Below are 15,000 nucleotides of genomic sequence, written 5' to 3'. Positions count from 1 at the left end.
AAAATCCTCCTTCCTTCTTTTATATCCCAGACACACAACCTACTGTTTTTATATTGCAGCCCCACCCTGTGATTAGCAAATTGCTTTACATACTTGTGAACAGAAAAAGTAACAGGAAACTTGGAGCTGTGTTTTCCTTTCTACTCTCCCTGTGCATCCAAACAGCTGCCTGCTCTTTGAGATACAAATCTTGCCCCAATGTGGAAAATACTTAGTGAAATCCTACAAAATACATGGATTTTTTTTTTTTTTTTTTTTTTTTTTTGGCAGTCTCTACCTCGCTCACCCTGGCATAGCTCTTTCACTGCACGTCATGACCCATTTGCCCTATGGCCAATACCAAACACACCTGCAGACACAGCAACCGCGTCACGCAGAACATGGCAGCACGAGTAGTGGGATTTTTGGGTGTTAGTGTAAAAATTAGTGACGCACACACCCTGCCGATCACCTTTTAATTACACAGAGGGAGGCTGGCACCGGCAGAGATAAATTTAACAGGTGGACCTTTGGCTGCTCATGTGATGTTAATCTATTGCCTCGTATTAAGGAGGATTAGAGGACATCCCTTACATTAAAAGATGTAAATAAGCGTTCTGCAGTGTGGCTATGGAGACCTCCTCCCAAGGGTGGCGGAGGTCCTGCCGGGAGGCCGCCAGCACCGGATGGCAGTTACCCGGCGCTTCTGACGACGCGGAAGCGTCGAGGCTGCCTGCTCGCAGGGGCAGATTTGACTCGGGACTCCGTACGCCCCCAGAGGGGCCTGGCGGGGACAAGAGCTACGGGCGGCCCCTTTCCCTGCTCCCCGCGGGGGGGCGCGGGGCCGGGCCGGCTGCTGACAGCTCCTGCCTGAGGCGGTGCCGCGCGCCCTTCCCGCCGCGGCGGGCGCTCGTGGGGCTGCGCGCCAGGGGAGGCGGTTGTTTGCGGGAGGTCAGCGTGAGGGGGAGAGCATGGAGGGAGAAGGGCAGGGGGGTGCCGGGACGCAGGGGCGGCCAGCGCCGCTCCGCTGTACCCCTCGGGGGCCCTGCGGAGAGCGAGGAGCAGCCCCTGAGGGAGACCTGGTGCTGGTAGTGCGCCAGGGCTGGGCTGGCGCCGCGGGGCTGAGGCGGCCCTGGCCGGGGCAGGCGAGGGCTGAGGCAGCCGCGGGCCGCCTCGGGAGGGGCTGGGGTGCAGCCTGCGGGCTGGGAGCGTGTGGGGATGAGGAGGTGGGTGCCTGGGGGCTGGCTTCTCAGGCGGTTACTGGTGAGGGTAGTCCAACAGGTTCGCTTTGCTCCTGAGGCAAATGGCTGGCCTGAACGCTGATTCTGTTTCCTGGCCTTGTATAGATATATATACATTTGTACTTACATACAAAAGACCCTATGGGGCAATCAGGTTGCTCTGGTTGTGTTGGACCTGGTGCTCGTTAGACCTGCTAGTGAGCCCTGGGCTGCAGCTGCCACCTAGGAGGATGGCTCTGGATGGCCATGTGCCCACAGGACCACCTTCCTTCACTTGCGTGATTCCCATGGAGTTCATTCATCATTCATTAAGGCCTTATTTTTAGGTTTAGTGGGGATATTTCTTGTTAAATATTTATGTGTGCTAAAATGTAGTTTTTAACGAAAGGAGAGTTGGAAATGCACTAATGGTTATGACTCTAATGCCATGTTGAATTATGTTAGATTACTTATAAAAGGCAGGCACTAATAATAAAGCTTAGCTCATAGTAAATTTAAAGCTGAGGACTGGCAGAACCTTTCCTTTTGCACAACGTAGTAATTATTCAGATATTTCCTGCTGGTTGTTACATTGTAAAAATTGTATTCAGCCATACATACATAAAATCATCTGAGTTGTAAGATAAAACAACTGATAGATGAAAGGTGAGAAATTATTTCTTTTTCTGCACTTGCTAGAAAAGCTAAGAAAGGTTTAGTATGTTGCAGTTGTGTAAGCTCTATGTAGGTGTGCTGGATGGAGAATGACAAATTATGAAACTTGCTTTTTTTATGATTGTATATTATTTATAATTGTTTATAGCAAGGTTATTTACATCATTGTGTGGACGGAGCAGCTACTGCCTAATTTTGCTAATTTCTCTGTTTTTGTCATTCTCTGAATAGAACTGCGATCAGGTCTACCCCTCCTTAGTTGTGAATTGAACACCACTGCAACCAGTAAACTCTAATTTGATATGTTATAAAGTACTTGAGAAAATAAGACGTAACTTTTTTATTTTAGCATTAGCAAAATATTATGGATAAGAACTTTCAAGAAGAACAGTTTACAGGAATTATGAAATTTACACCTCCTTTGTACAAACAACGCTACCAGTTCATTAAAGATCTAGTGGGAAAATACAAACCTAAGAAGGTTGGTATGTTTTGTCTTTTTACGTTATAAATTTGAAAGGTTCACATTAGGTATCTCAGGAAGACCGGAAATGTGTAGATAATCTGCTGACCTAATTACCAAACAACCGTAGTGGCGGAGCTATTGTTAAAACTGAATTGCCTTAACAGACGCTTGATGATCATGTTTTGTTTTTCAGGGGTGCATATAATTAATGTTCATTGATGGGAAGAGGGGACAATCTAACAGGAAAAATGCCTTAGCCTGTTTTGGAGAGTAGGTGGCATTCTGGTTTTAATTTAATGCTGAGGATTATGGTTCAAGCTGCTTTCATCGTAGTTTGGTTCTGCTTTCTAGAGCTGTTAGTTCCATATACTGTGTCAAGTTTACCTCATCATTCACATGGATGTTCTCAGATGAGAAGTAATGTTAAGAGTGTGGGATTATGTGAGGCTAATTCTCCTCCACTTTCTTAAGGTCTTGTCACCCCCTCCTGTTACATCCTCCTCCGCCCCAATCTACCAGGGCTCTTCTTTCAATACTCATTTTGAAAAGTTAAATATTTTAAGTAATGTTCTGTAGTGTTTGCTCTTTTCTAATATCTCCTTCTCTCCCCAGCACCTTCTACCAAAATGTAAAAAGTTGAGAAATACCTCTATCTTCAGTGTTTAACTCTGAAACTGATGTTAATGTCTTAGGGAGCATGCAGGAAATTGATGAGAAATCTGCCTGCAGTGCACTCACATAATCATACTTCCAGTAGCTAATAAAAATCTAATCCAGTCTATGAGGTCATGGCACTATAATCTGCTTGTAAATAGAATGTATTCATGAGTCTTGCATCTGCATTTAAAGGTTTGAATTTTCTGATTTAGGATGTGAAATGGGAGGGGGGGGACGGTAAACTTACTGTTTACCCACGGAGTAGAGGTAAGCTGAATAGAAGCAATTCAGGATTTTCACACTGAGAAATGAGCAGTGTGCTTCAACCTTGACTTAGCCTGAGAAAGAACAGTGGGTTTTGGTTTGTGTACTCAACTACCTCTTAAACTTACAGGAAAGAATATCTATTATATATTTGACTTTGGATCTGAATATCCCCAACCTTCCCCACTTAAACGCTAGACTGAGCCTTTAAGCTTGTTTTATGCTTATCCTTTGCTGCTAACCTGGCTGCTGGTGAGCCTGTTCTCACTGTTTTGGATGGAGAGTAGTCTAGTGAAAAGCAGTGGTAAATGTGAAATTTGCTACAGCTTCAATACTTAAAATCATACCTTACTGTTATTTGAGGGAATACACCTTCATGTGGAAACATTCTCCAGAGTCAGTAGGATGTTCTACGTGTACTTACTCATAGCTGTGATAACAAAAGGTTAATCCATTTAAAACATTTTGTAGGGTCTTCATATATGTTTTTAAAAGAATTTTGAAATCCATGTGTCTCCTGCTCGCAACAGTAAATTGTAGTTGTGATTGTGAAATGCTTTATTTTATCATATATCATGCTTTATTTTATCATTGACATACATAGATTTTTTTAATTTTATGAAAGTCTTTGAAATTACTTGGAAATACGCAGCATTTACACATTGCTTAATATCTAATTTACAGGTGGCAGATTTAGGATGTGCTGACTGCACACTTCTCTGGATGCTGAAATTCTGCAGTTGCATTGAAGTGTTAGCTGGGCTAGATATCTGTGCAAGTGTAATGAAAGAGAAAATGTAAGCTCTTGCTGTCTTAATTTAAGGTTTGTATTTGGCTTGACCTAGTGGCATGTTACATCATTTCTTGTGAAGAATTTCAAGATGAGGGTAAATGCAGAAATAGCAGCTTGGCAAATGAAGAGCTATCCATTGTTATTTAGTTAGAGTGTCTGGGGATTAGTGGGCTGTAGATGTCCATAACATCACCTAATGTAGCAAAGGCCTAAGTCATGGAATGGCCCTGAAGGTATGTACATCTGAGAAATGCACTGTAAAGGTACTAATTGTATTAGTAGTATCTGTTTATGGTCATACATGACATTACTGTGGTATGCAAATCTGATTTTTTGAAATGTGCATGTAACTCTCTTAGTCACTGTGGTGGGGACTTTATTCTTGTTAATCTTCTAAAAATAGGAAGGTTAGCTCAATGTTTTGTGTCTGGCTTAGAAGGCTCTAAAATATGAAGTTTATGTGATTTTTGAAGCATGGGTCAGACTGGTGAGGAACACCAAAGTTTCTCTCTTGGAAGCTGATTAATATGGTTTCAGTGAATATGTGGGATCTAGATGCTGACATTACTTGCTCTTTCTGAAGAAAACTAGTCTTTTATTATATGTAATGTTTATTGTGTGTTTTGTCTGGTGCAGTATTTCAGAATGAAATTTGCACATATATTTTAGTTCTCAGTCTATTTTATTTTGAAAAATAGGTTAATATGCTTGCTAATAGCTTCCCCAAAACCCCCATAAAGCGCGTCTAAGCCAGACTTACTGTGCGTCTAGAGCTGAGCTATTATCAGAATTTCCAAGTGGCTTGGGAGTATAGTGGAAAATTTTGTAAACGTGACAGACAACTGCTGGATTAAGTCCTCTGCTCTTTCTGTCCTATTGTAGATAGTCATAAAAATTGTTTGTATTAGAAATTATTTTTTTTAATCCCTGTAAAATAGTTAAGCTTTTTGACATTTACAAGGTATCTATGTAGGGTGTTAGCTAGTTCAATGTATCTTATCCAAAGGTCCTTTCTATGACATGTTTTTAATACTTTTGTAGGCATAGGTTGTCTCCTCTTCCTGTTGATTATTTGCAACCGGCTGAAAGATCCCTAACTGTTACCTTGCATCATGGTTCAGTTGCCCATAAAGATCCTTGCATGCTTGGTTTTGACTTGGTAACATGTATTGAACTGTGAGTATTAGGCCAACATACTACACTTTTTCTAAGTTCATTTGGGTTCAGTTTGGAATTCTGTCCATACTCTAAACAAACTTGACCAAACCTTTCAAGCGGAAGAGTAGTTGAATGTGGCTAATTTGTGCTTAAAGTAATCATACTAAGAAATTCAAGTGGTGCTAGCTTATGGTGGAAAAAGTATATTGATGGAAAAAGTACAAAATGCAAGAGGAAATTTTCTTAGACAAAAACCTCTAAGCTGCCACTCAGCCACAGTGCCAGTGCTAATATTGCAGAACGAGGATTAAAATCACGAGGTACAGATACAGGTTTGGGTTGTTTGGGGCTCTTTTTGACTGCTTGTTAAGAAGATTAAAATATAATAGGGTGTTTTTAAAGACATACATAAGTTTATCTTTAACAGAATAGAGCACCTGGAAGAATCAGAACTAAAGAAGTTTCCTGAAGTGGTGTTTGGTTTCATGGCTCCAAGCATAGTTGTGATCAGTACTCCAAATTCTGAATTTAACCCTTTGCTTCCTGGAGTGACATTATTCAGGCATCCAGACCACAAATTTGAATGGAACCGAGCACAGTTTCAAAGCTGGTGAGTTTACTGAACATCGTATGCAGACAGTTTCGGGTGTTCAGTAATGTGAGAAAGGAATAGCTATACGTTTTCAGAATCGTTTGCATAAGTAGTTTGGTGTCAGTGGAGTTTCATACCTGCTGATTTGGTGAAACATTTCTTTGCGTGCTCTGTGGATGTTGCATTTTATTAATTTTATGATGGTTAAGTTGGCTTGCTTTTACTGTAACCGCTCTGCAAAAAATATTTAAAACTTTCTTTTCTAGGTATCTTTATTACAACTAACACATTTGAAGTGTAAGGTATTAATCGTTTCACATAATAATACCCTGCTATAGAAATGCTTCATAAAAACCTAAGAAATGGTACTTACTGTGTATGGTGTGTAATCAAAGTACTCAATTAGTCCAGACCTTTCTGTAAGAGTATGCAAGCAGATTTATCAAATTATTCAACATGCTCTGCTACTGTGATTAAGTTAAGGATAGTTTAGCGGATTGTGGCACAATGAAAGATTTTATGCAAAACGTGCATGAGAGGGTTGCATGAGCTGTCTATTATTCTAATATCAGTAGATGTAATAAAATAAAGAGGGAGTGGGATATATAGCCTGTGATAACATTGAACTGTTAGGCAGTTGTGGAAGATAGCATATGGTACAGTTAATCATGCCGTACCTCAATAGCCAGCTCTTGGTCAGAAATTGTATCTTGAAAAATTTGCCCCTTAAATTAGTTTGTTTCTGCCATAGACTTTAAAGTATGCAGTGATTTTTGAGTATATAGTTTTGCAAAGCTTGAAGCAGGTATTTTTCCCTAAATAATGATACTAAAACCTGCCTGCATTATGAGCTAAAGGATGAATACCTTGGAGACCATTTATATGACTTAAAGTAAATTTAGATTCTGCTTTTTGATATATGTGAATTTAAAACATGGTATCACTGAAGGAGTGATATTTTTTGAGCTGCAAATGTTAGAAAGTCTCTATGTTTGTGTTGTGAAATACAAGTATTGCAATATTATCTAAAATACATGCAATACTAATTTAGTTTACTAATTTTTCACAGAGGATGATGGAGGTAGGTAGTGCCATTTTAGTTCCCTGCCCCATCACCCTTTTCACACTGGCTGATGTACAGTACTACAAGATTGGTTTTCATTTAGATGTCACGTACATTGTTGTAACTTTGATTAGGTAGACTTTACTCTTTATACCTTTAGAACAAACCTCTTTTTTTTCTATTAACTGGTCTCTTGTGGTTTTGGGGTGTGTATGTTTCTATGGATTCTTCTCAAATAATTTTGTTCTCTAAAATTGGTAGTTTTTAGCTCACTTTCAGTGCATTTAAGATAGTGAGTAAGCAACTATGAGCATGTGTATATATCTATGCAGATATTTTAGAAATAACAGTAATGTTTGGTTGCCTAAATTACCGATGCTAAATGATTCAGACTATGGTAGGCATATGATTACAGCACTGATTCAGCAAGTTTTGACAGTGCTTATCTTCAGGCATGTGAGTATTATCAGAGAAATTATGCTCAAGCATTCACAGGCTCAGGGTCTTTTAGAGAATGCATCTTTATTACATTAAAAGATGAATATTTAGTATAATTGGAATAATTTCTCTCTTTTAGGGCTCTAGAGACTGCTAGGTGCTATGATTACTCAGTGGAGTTTACTGGTGTAGGGCACCCACCGACAGGAATGGAGAATGTTGGGTTTTGTACCCAAATAGGTGTGTTTGTTAGAAAATATCCTCAAACTAGTGAATCTGCTCAGTCTGAGAAACCCACTGAAGCAGTTTACAAAACGGTAAGTATTATTTTCTTCCTTTAGGAGGATGAATAAAGAGTAAAATTTTCTGTGACCTGCCTGTGAAGGTCTTCTACTACTAGCTATCTAGTACTCTAGCTAACAGGTCTACTGTTGCTATCTAGTCTTAGCTCTGATGAACACACACCATCAGATCAAAAGAATCTGAGTCCATGATTTGTGTTTCTAATGGTATAAAGACCTTTAACTTTTAGGTTATTTGCTGAATAGCAATATGGATAATCATTCTTATTTTAACATACTGTTATCCTTACAATGAAAATTCTCCTTTCTGCCAGGTATACTGTGACATTATTTTTATAATTGTTCCTCATATCATGCATTTTTTCATTATGTGGTTGTTGGCACTGACACAGATTTTTCAAATACATAACAAAAAAAAAAAGGCATAAAAAGGCATTTCTATCAGAGTGTATGTTTTGAACTGCATAGTCTTGTCAAATATATTATCAAAAGGAAGGCACTTCCCAGAAATTGGAGTGACGGGACCTGTTTTGTGTGGTTCGCCTTATTCAGTAACATTTATGTTACACGCTAATCTCAGTGTTTTCAGGTAGCCAGTTCTGGTTTTTGCAGAGGCATGGGATCTTGCCAAGTACCCTGTTCTCTGGTGGTGTACATCAAGCCTTCCTGGTTTTTAGCACTAAATGGCTTTCACTTTAGATCACATTAGATAATATTTTTGTAAAGCATTCTGCTGTGTGTTGCACCGTGTCACACTGACAAAGCCTAATGCATCTAAGCGCCATGTAGTAGAAATCAAAGGACTTTTTTCAGAGAGAACATGAAGTAATAATGCAAAAAGAGAAATATACTGGGGTTTTTTCCCATCTTATGAGGCTTTAAATTATGTTTCAGTGAGCATATTCTAATATTTCCCTTCTTCGTTTGAAGATATATATGTATCTTCAAGTGACTTGTGATCTGAAGTGAAATGTAGCATGACATTATGGGGAATGTCTTCTGTAGTTTCCAAGCTATAAAGACATTCTGTACACTTGAAATTTCACCTGTTATCTACTGCCCTTAATAGAATCATGAAGTGCTCTTTAATGCTCAACAAACTTGGAAATATGTCTAGGTTACTGACATACTAGAAATTGCTTTCATTATCTTCTGTTACAGGGTCATGGAAAGAGTTTTGACATCAGTATCCTTTGAGTTGAAACAAGAGTGTTAATCTCGGGTGTTTCTTATCAAACCTGGACTATCAAATTAATTTTTATTTTATTATGTAATTAATTTACGGGAATAAGTCAACGTTTCAAGATCTAATCAGAAAGTAAGAAGTAGTTATAGGCTGTGGAACTTCAGTGGTAGTGTGTTGTATAAAGTACTTCCTAGTAAACTAGTGGGAGTGAGATTGCCTGCCTAGTTCCCTTAATTGCTTTGGAGTATAGCTCAGTGTAGTACACACGAGTTCACAGATTTTGATGTCACAACTTATTTTTTAGCATTCTCTGCATCTGTGAGAGCATATTTAATGGTTTACTGTGAAAACAGAATGAAAGACATAGCTGCAGTCCCAGTATCCAGATGACAGTTCAGAAGTAGTTTAGAATCTACATAGCTATGGAACTGTTATCAGAGCCTTATGATGAGTAATGTGGAAAGTAAGAGAATGATTAAAAAGTATTAAAGAATTGCAGGGCTTCACTTGCATGATCTACAAGTATAGCGTGCAGTTATAAGCCTGATTTTAAGCCAGTTTTTCTGTTATCTGAAAATGTTTAATAAGCAAAACAGGATTGAATAAAAAATTATGTTCACATTTTAGAATCTTTTTAACAAACACATGATACGATAATGATAAACATTTTATGTGTTCTTGTATGTTGTAAAGGTCTTCAAAGCAGTGTATCCAAGTCTTAAAGATGAGAAGTACCTGCAGAATGCTGTGGTCAGTGAAGTTATTTTCAGAGCACAAATCATTAAGCGAAGTCTGCTGGACTGTTTAATGTCAGAACATGAGGAATATAATGATGATCCTACTGAAAGAAAATCCAAATTCCAACCTTCAATGAACTGTTTTTCAGAAGATCTTGGAAAACTGGTTGTTGAAAAAAGCATGGGACCATTTGTTGATGGAAATATGGTTTATATACCTCTTAAAACCATTTTTTCTTTTCCCAAAGTGAATCGGCTTTGTGGTACCTTTGAGAAGTTATGCAAGCTTATTGCTGGCAAGGTCACACTGAGCAGTGATGGTTCTGCTGTGATGCTCAATACTGAACATGAAAACGAAGAGAATTAGATCACAGATTTCTTTTACAAAGTTCAGTTAAAGTATTTTTAAAGTAGTTGTCAAATGGTGTTTTCTGTATGCTAACTAGAACCACAAAATCTTTTCTAAACCTTCCAGTATTTATCCATCAGCACCGCTCTCATTTAGTGAGTAGGTGAGTGCTTCTGACAAAGATTGCTGTAACTTGTAGAGTATCAGGGACTAAAAAGAAAGCATTAATTCCCATGAAGAAAAATTAAGTATTTCTGTTTGTTTTCTGTTACCATATTGTAGCTATCATGACTAGATTCTTTTTGGTAATCTTTCGTTGGCTCCAAGGATAGTTGATGATAACACAGAACTATGTTGTTGTGCTGAATAATATGAGTCAGACATAGATTTAGGGTAAATTTTTTCTTAATAGAATAAAATTAATAGATGCCTTTCTCAAGATGAGCACATACCCAGCCTTTGTGAAAACCAAATATTATTCCAGACAAATTGGAATATGCCACAAACATTTATAGCTCAGTAAATTCAATACTGGAGAAAAGTGCTGTAATGTTGGATGTCAGGGTGGAGGAAAAAAAAAGGTAGATTTAGCCCTATTGCTTTATCCAGTTTCTTGATAACTGCTGCTTGGGAAATAAATAACTTGCATCTTGTAACTTTCCAGGAGCTGAATTTAATTAATTTGAAAACAGTATCTTTGACTGTTCTGGTTGGGGGGGGGGGGGGGGGGGGAGCAGAATATCTGTCATTATGAATGCTAACCTGGCCACAGTGTACCTGGGAAAAAAAATAATTCTGTGTTTTCACGTGCAGCTGTTGTCCACAAAGTCTTAACAACACATTCAGCAGAAATGAAAGGCAGAGGTGTTACATATAGTAGAGCTTACTGTCTTGGCCAAGATGACTTTTTCTTAAGTAGAGCTGAATTGTATGTGTAAATGCACCATAAGCAAATGTTAGACCATGGACTTATGAAAACAGAATTTTGAAGCATGCATAGGATAGGCTTGTTCATGCAGGATTAATGAAGGAACACACTGCAATTCTTTTTAAGTTTCTTCACATACCTGAAATTTTTTAACCAGTAATTTTGATATCTCAGCTGAGTACTTCTCATGAGTAAAGAGATGGTTAATTAAGAGGCCTCATTCTGTGTATGTTTCACAATGTCATTGGTAGCTTTGAATGAGTTAGTGTTATCAGAATGGACTTCATGTTTGTGAAACATGAACATTTCACAATTTTCTGAAAATAAAAAATTCTATGTAAGGGCTGACTTTCTTAAAGAAAATGACTGTATTCTGCCTTCTCAATTTTTGGAATTAACTTGAAATGATTAAGGTGAAAGATCAGACATAAAGGAAAAAGGCAGCTGTAATTCTCCGAATTGAGAAACGGTACAGAATCTAGAACAGGTTAAGTTTCAGGGAAGGAAGAATGATCTGCAGTGCTCTGTCATACTAAATGAATAAAAAATGCGTACTTAATAAGCTTTGTCTTTTGTGGGAGACTTTCTCCTACATCAAATAGACATAGATTATTAAAAAATTAATTTAACACAATATTTAGAACTAATTTTAGGAGTTAATTAAAATTCATCTTTAATAGGATATTTAGAATGGTTTCACTTTTTTTGACATAGTGATATGAACTTGCCATAGTTGGCATGTTAAAATATATGTAAAATCCAAAATTGGTAAATATTCTTTGGACAATAATAAGCATAGCTGTTTGAGAGCAGCATTGGGTTTTTTATTGGAAAATATCCAGTTTTGCAATATATGGAAATATATTGGATTACTATATGGTTTACTATGAAGATTTTTGAACCATAGAACTGCTTCTTGTGTCATTTCTTTTTGAAACATTGTATCTTTAGTGTACTTTATAGCATGATGACTTTAAAATAAGGAAAAGGGAAGAAGGACCTGTCAAATTCAGAATGATACTTGCCTTGAATTTTGTATTCAGGTAACATCTAATTACATTAATGTCTTGTGAACAGGCAAGACTGTATACAAACACATGCTTGTTTTGCTTTCAAACATCATACCCTTAAGGCTTTGTAGCTATATTTGGAAAATGGCTTATGTGAATATTTGGTGGACTGATGTGAATGGGCCTGAACAGTAATCCAACTTTTAAGGGTTTCATGCATCGTCTCCTCCTTCTTTGTAACAGTGTATAGGTTTTTAATAATAGCTAGGGCAAATACTAATTCTTAGATTCTTGCTTATGTCTCTCCTGGGGAAAATCGAAGTCAAACTACAGATGTTTGGCCCTATTTGTTCACAGTGTTCCTTAGTATACGTATGTGTACTGAAACTGAAGAAGCTATTACATACCAAGTACAGAAGTGCTATTTAGAATATATAGTTTGAGACTGGTAGCTTTTACTAAAACAAGCTATGCTATTTTTGTGCCAGGTTTCCACTAGCTTAAATAAATTTTAATCAAGATTTTCTCTAAAGTACTGAATTAACTGTCTTTTCAGGAGCAGTTAAACCCTCTCACAGGATTCACTGTGCACAGCTCTTCGTTATCAGGTTGGTCTTTTGATTAAACTATTATTTGTGTTTATTCACAAACACAATATTTATTGTGTCCCATTTAAACTTGCAGTTTGACCAAGGTCAATTCTGATGTCTCAAAATCAGGATGCTGAAAGGAAGTTTATGAAGATGAAATGTTTTAGGCTGCATGTGGCAATATCACTGACCAGGAGATGGCACACAAAACAGATCAACCTTAGGTCGTTCAAAACTGTAAAAATCCAAATAAAGTAGATTAAAAAAAACCCAAAACCCCAAACAACAACCACAAAAAACCCCCACAAAACCAGTGCAGTATCCTGAATAAAAGGGAAATAACTTGATAGCTATTGAGCAAGTTAGTGGGGATTGATTGTGGTCAGAATAGCTGAACAGAATGTTTCTGATCAGTGCTTTAAATGAATAATAACTAAGTAAAGAAGTGGTATAAATAAATTCTACTTATTGAGATAAATAAAACCCAACTGTCTAATTGTAAGAGCTGGAAGAGTTAATTATCTGCCTCCCCAGAGATTTCTGAAATAGATCTAACAGCTAATAAACTTCTGATGTGTTTGTCCTGTCTCCCATCTGTTTCCATGGTATTAAGCTCTATTGCATGCTTCTTGTTATGTTGATAAATGAGGTTTGGATCATTTGGTTACAGCTGGGTTATGTGTAACTCATAATGGTTAGTTGTTGGGATTTTTTCTATTTAAACTGAGTAGAAGAAACAGAGGAAGGGGCTTCTGAAATGACAGAAAAATTCTTACGCAAAAGTCCTTTGCACTTTCTTCCTCATTCACAAAGCAAACACATTTTAATCTGGTCCTGTAAGCAAGCAGTTCACTGAGAACATCCCCAAAATAAAATGCACTGACACTAGCTCACACTCAAATGAGGATACTGAGGAAACATTAGTAGATAAGGTAATTTAAATGAACAACAAAAAACCAAAACAAGCAAACACAACAAAAAAATCCAAACCAAACTAGTGCTGCCTTTACAAGTATATGAACAATTTTAGTTGTGATTGGAAGGGCAGTGCATACAACTCTGAACTTAGGCAAAGCTTTGCTACCTTGTGCTTAGAGCTTTCCCTTCACATAAAAAAGAAGTTACTTAATTTCTAGTTTTTAACAAGGAAGCAACAAAATGAAAATAGCTGTCCCACAGAAGTGTTAACAAATACATTAAGATGTGTTTGCCTTTCTCTTTGTTGTCAGAGCCTGGTGTGTGGCCATAGAGGGAACCCAATCAACTAATTTGTCACAGCAACTTGTAGTGGTGCAACAGGTGGGAAGAGGAGAGCAGGCAAGAATGAGCTGTTGGGTGGGGAAAAGGCAGAACTATTTATTTTGCCTCAAGAGTTACAAAAAGTAATTTTTTTCCAATGCTAATCTTTGTCTCTATGTTGTTGTCTTCCCCATGTCAGAAGGTCCACAAAATGCACCTTAGCTTTCAATGACAGCATTCTAAGTTCTGGTACTTAATATTTTTTTTTTTCAGTAGTAGTGAAGGAAAATATTTTCCCATACCACAATAATAGTTTTGCCTTGATATATTCTGTATGTGTATGCAACTGGGTTGCATAGCCTTACTTTCATCCACAAGCCTTATTTTCATTCATGAGATGTTTTTTCTGTCCAGATTAAAAAAGCACTAGATCTAAATGACACATTTCCTTACAACATAGGTCACTAAACCAGTGTGAAAACACAGAAGTAGTAAAAGCAAAACATGTAAAAAGAAAAATGCCCTAGTGATTATATTTGCAGCTGCTGGTAAGGTGACTAGCATCTATGAATGTTTTATGTATATACATGTATACGTCTTCATATCTCTGAGAGAACTCTCTACTGTGAGGCCATTACCTGGAGGATTGGTTTGCTGATGAGGTTTCCCTTTTATTCTATATGGAAACTGTTGATTCATAAAACCAGAAGAGACACAACCCCCCACAAAAGAAATTCTAGGATATTCTGCTGAAATTTCAGAAAAAATGTCTTCCTTTTTAAAATGGAAGACAGCTGAGACTGGAGTGGATTATACACAGACCAGTTACTTAATCCTTGCTATACAATTGATTACTGATCTGAATGCCAAATAGTTTGTACTATAATTAGCTGCAATTTTTACCAATCTAGATTTTTTTAATGTAAGAACAGATGCTTACTGCAGTACCAAACAGCTTTGTTATTCTGAATGCCTTATGAGAAAAGAAATACATACCACAAGTAGTTTTGTTAAAAAAATAAGGTGGTAATTTAAAAAGTTACACAAACTGTATGAAAAGCTTTAGTAGTAGTAAGCCTTTACTGGGGAGGATTAATTTTGTCATTTGCAAGGTGAGGAGGTGTCCTCACTTTCCCCAAATACTGGTAGTTGTGGAGTCTGTTTAATAATTAACCTACCAATGTATCTCAAACTTCAAAATTGATTTTCAGTTGTGAAAGACTGACATATTACTTGTGCTCTCCAGCAGACAGATAACTAACTATGTACTAGTAACAGTGCCATTAAGTATTTTGTGGACTGGGGGTGAAGTTTAATAAGCTGCAAAAGTAAAGTTTGAAAAGCAGTAGAGAAA

At 37.5% G+C, this 15,000-nt stretch overlaps 1 protein-coding gene across 1 annotated transcript; it reads left to right on the top strand.

Moving 5' to 3' along the window:
- Positions 1-595: 595 nt before the first annotated feature.
- On the top strand, positions 596-12,985 carry HENMT1 (HEN methyltransferase 1). Its single transcript, XM_075760098.1, has 7 exons — positions 596-930; positions 2,224-2,355; positions 3,946-4,058; positions 5,096-5,230; positions 5,640-5,822; positions 7,445-7,622; positions 9,487-12,985. The coding sequence occupies exons 2-7, from the start codon at positions 2,239-2,241 to the stop codon at positions 9,895-9,897; spliced, it is 1,137 nt and encodes a 378-aa protein (XP_075616213.1). The 5' UTR covers positions 596-930; positions 2,224-2,238; the 3' UTR covers positions 9,898-12,985.
- Positions 12,986-15,000: the final 2,015 nt, after the last annotated feature.

Source organism: Balearica regulorum, chromosome 8 (genome assembly GCF_011004875.1).
Source record: "Balearica regulorum gibbericeps isolate bBalReg1 chromosome 8, bBalReg1.pri, whole genome shotgun sequence".
NCBI classification, from domain to species: domain Eukaryota; kingdom Metazoa; phylum Chordata; class Aves; order Gruiformes; family Gruidae; genus Balearica; species Balearica regulorum.
This window is presented reverse-complemented; position numbering and strand designations above follow the sequence as displayed.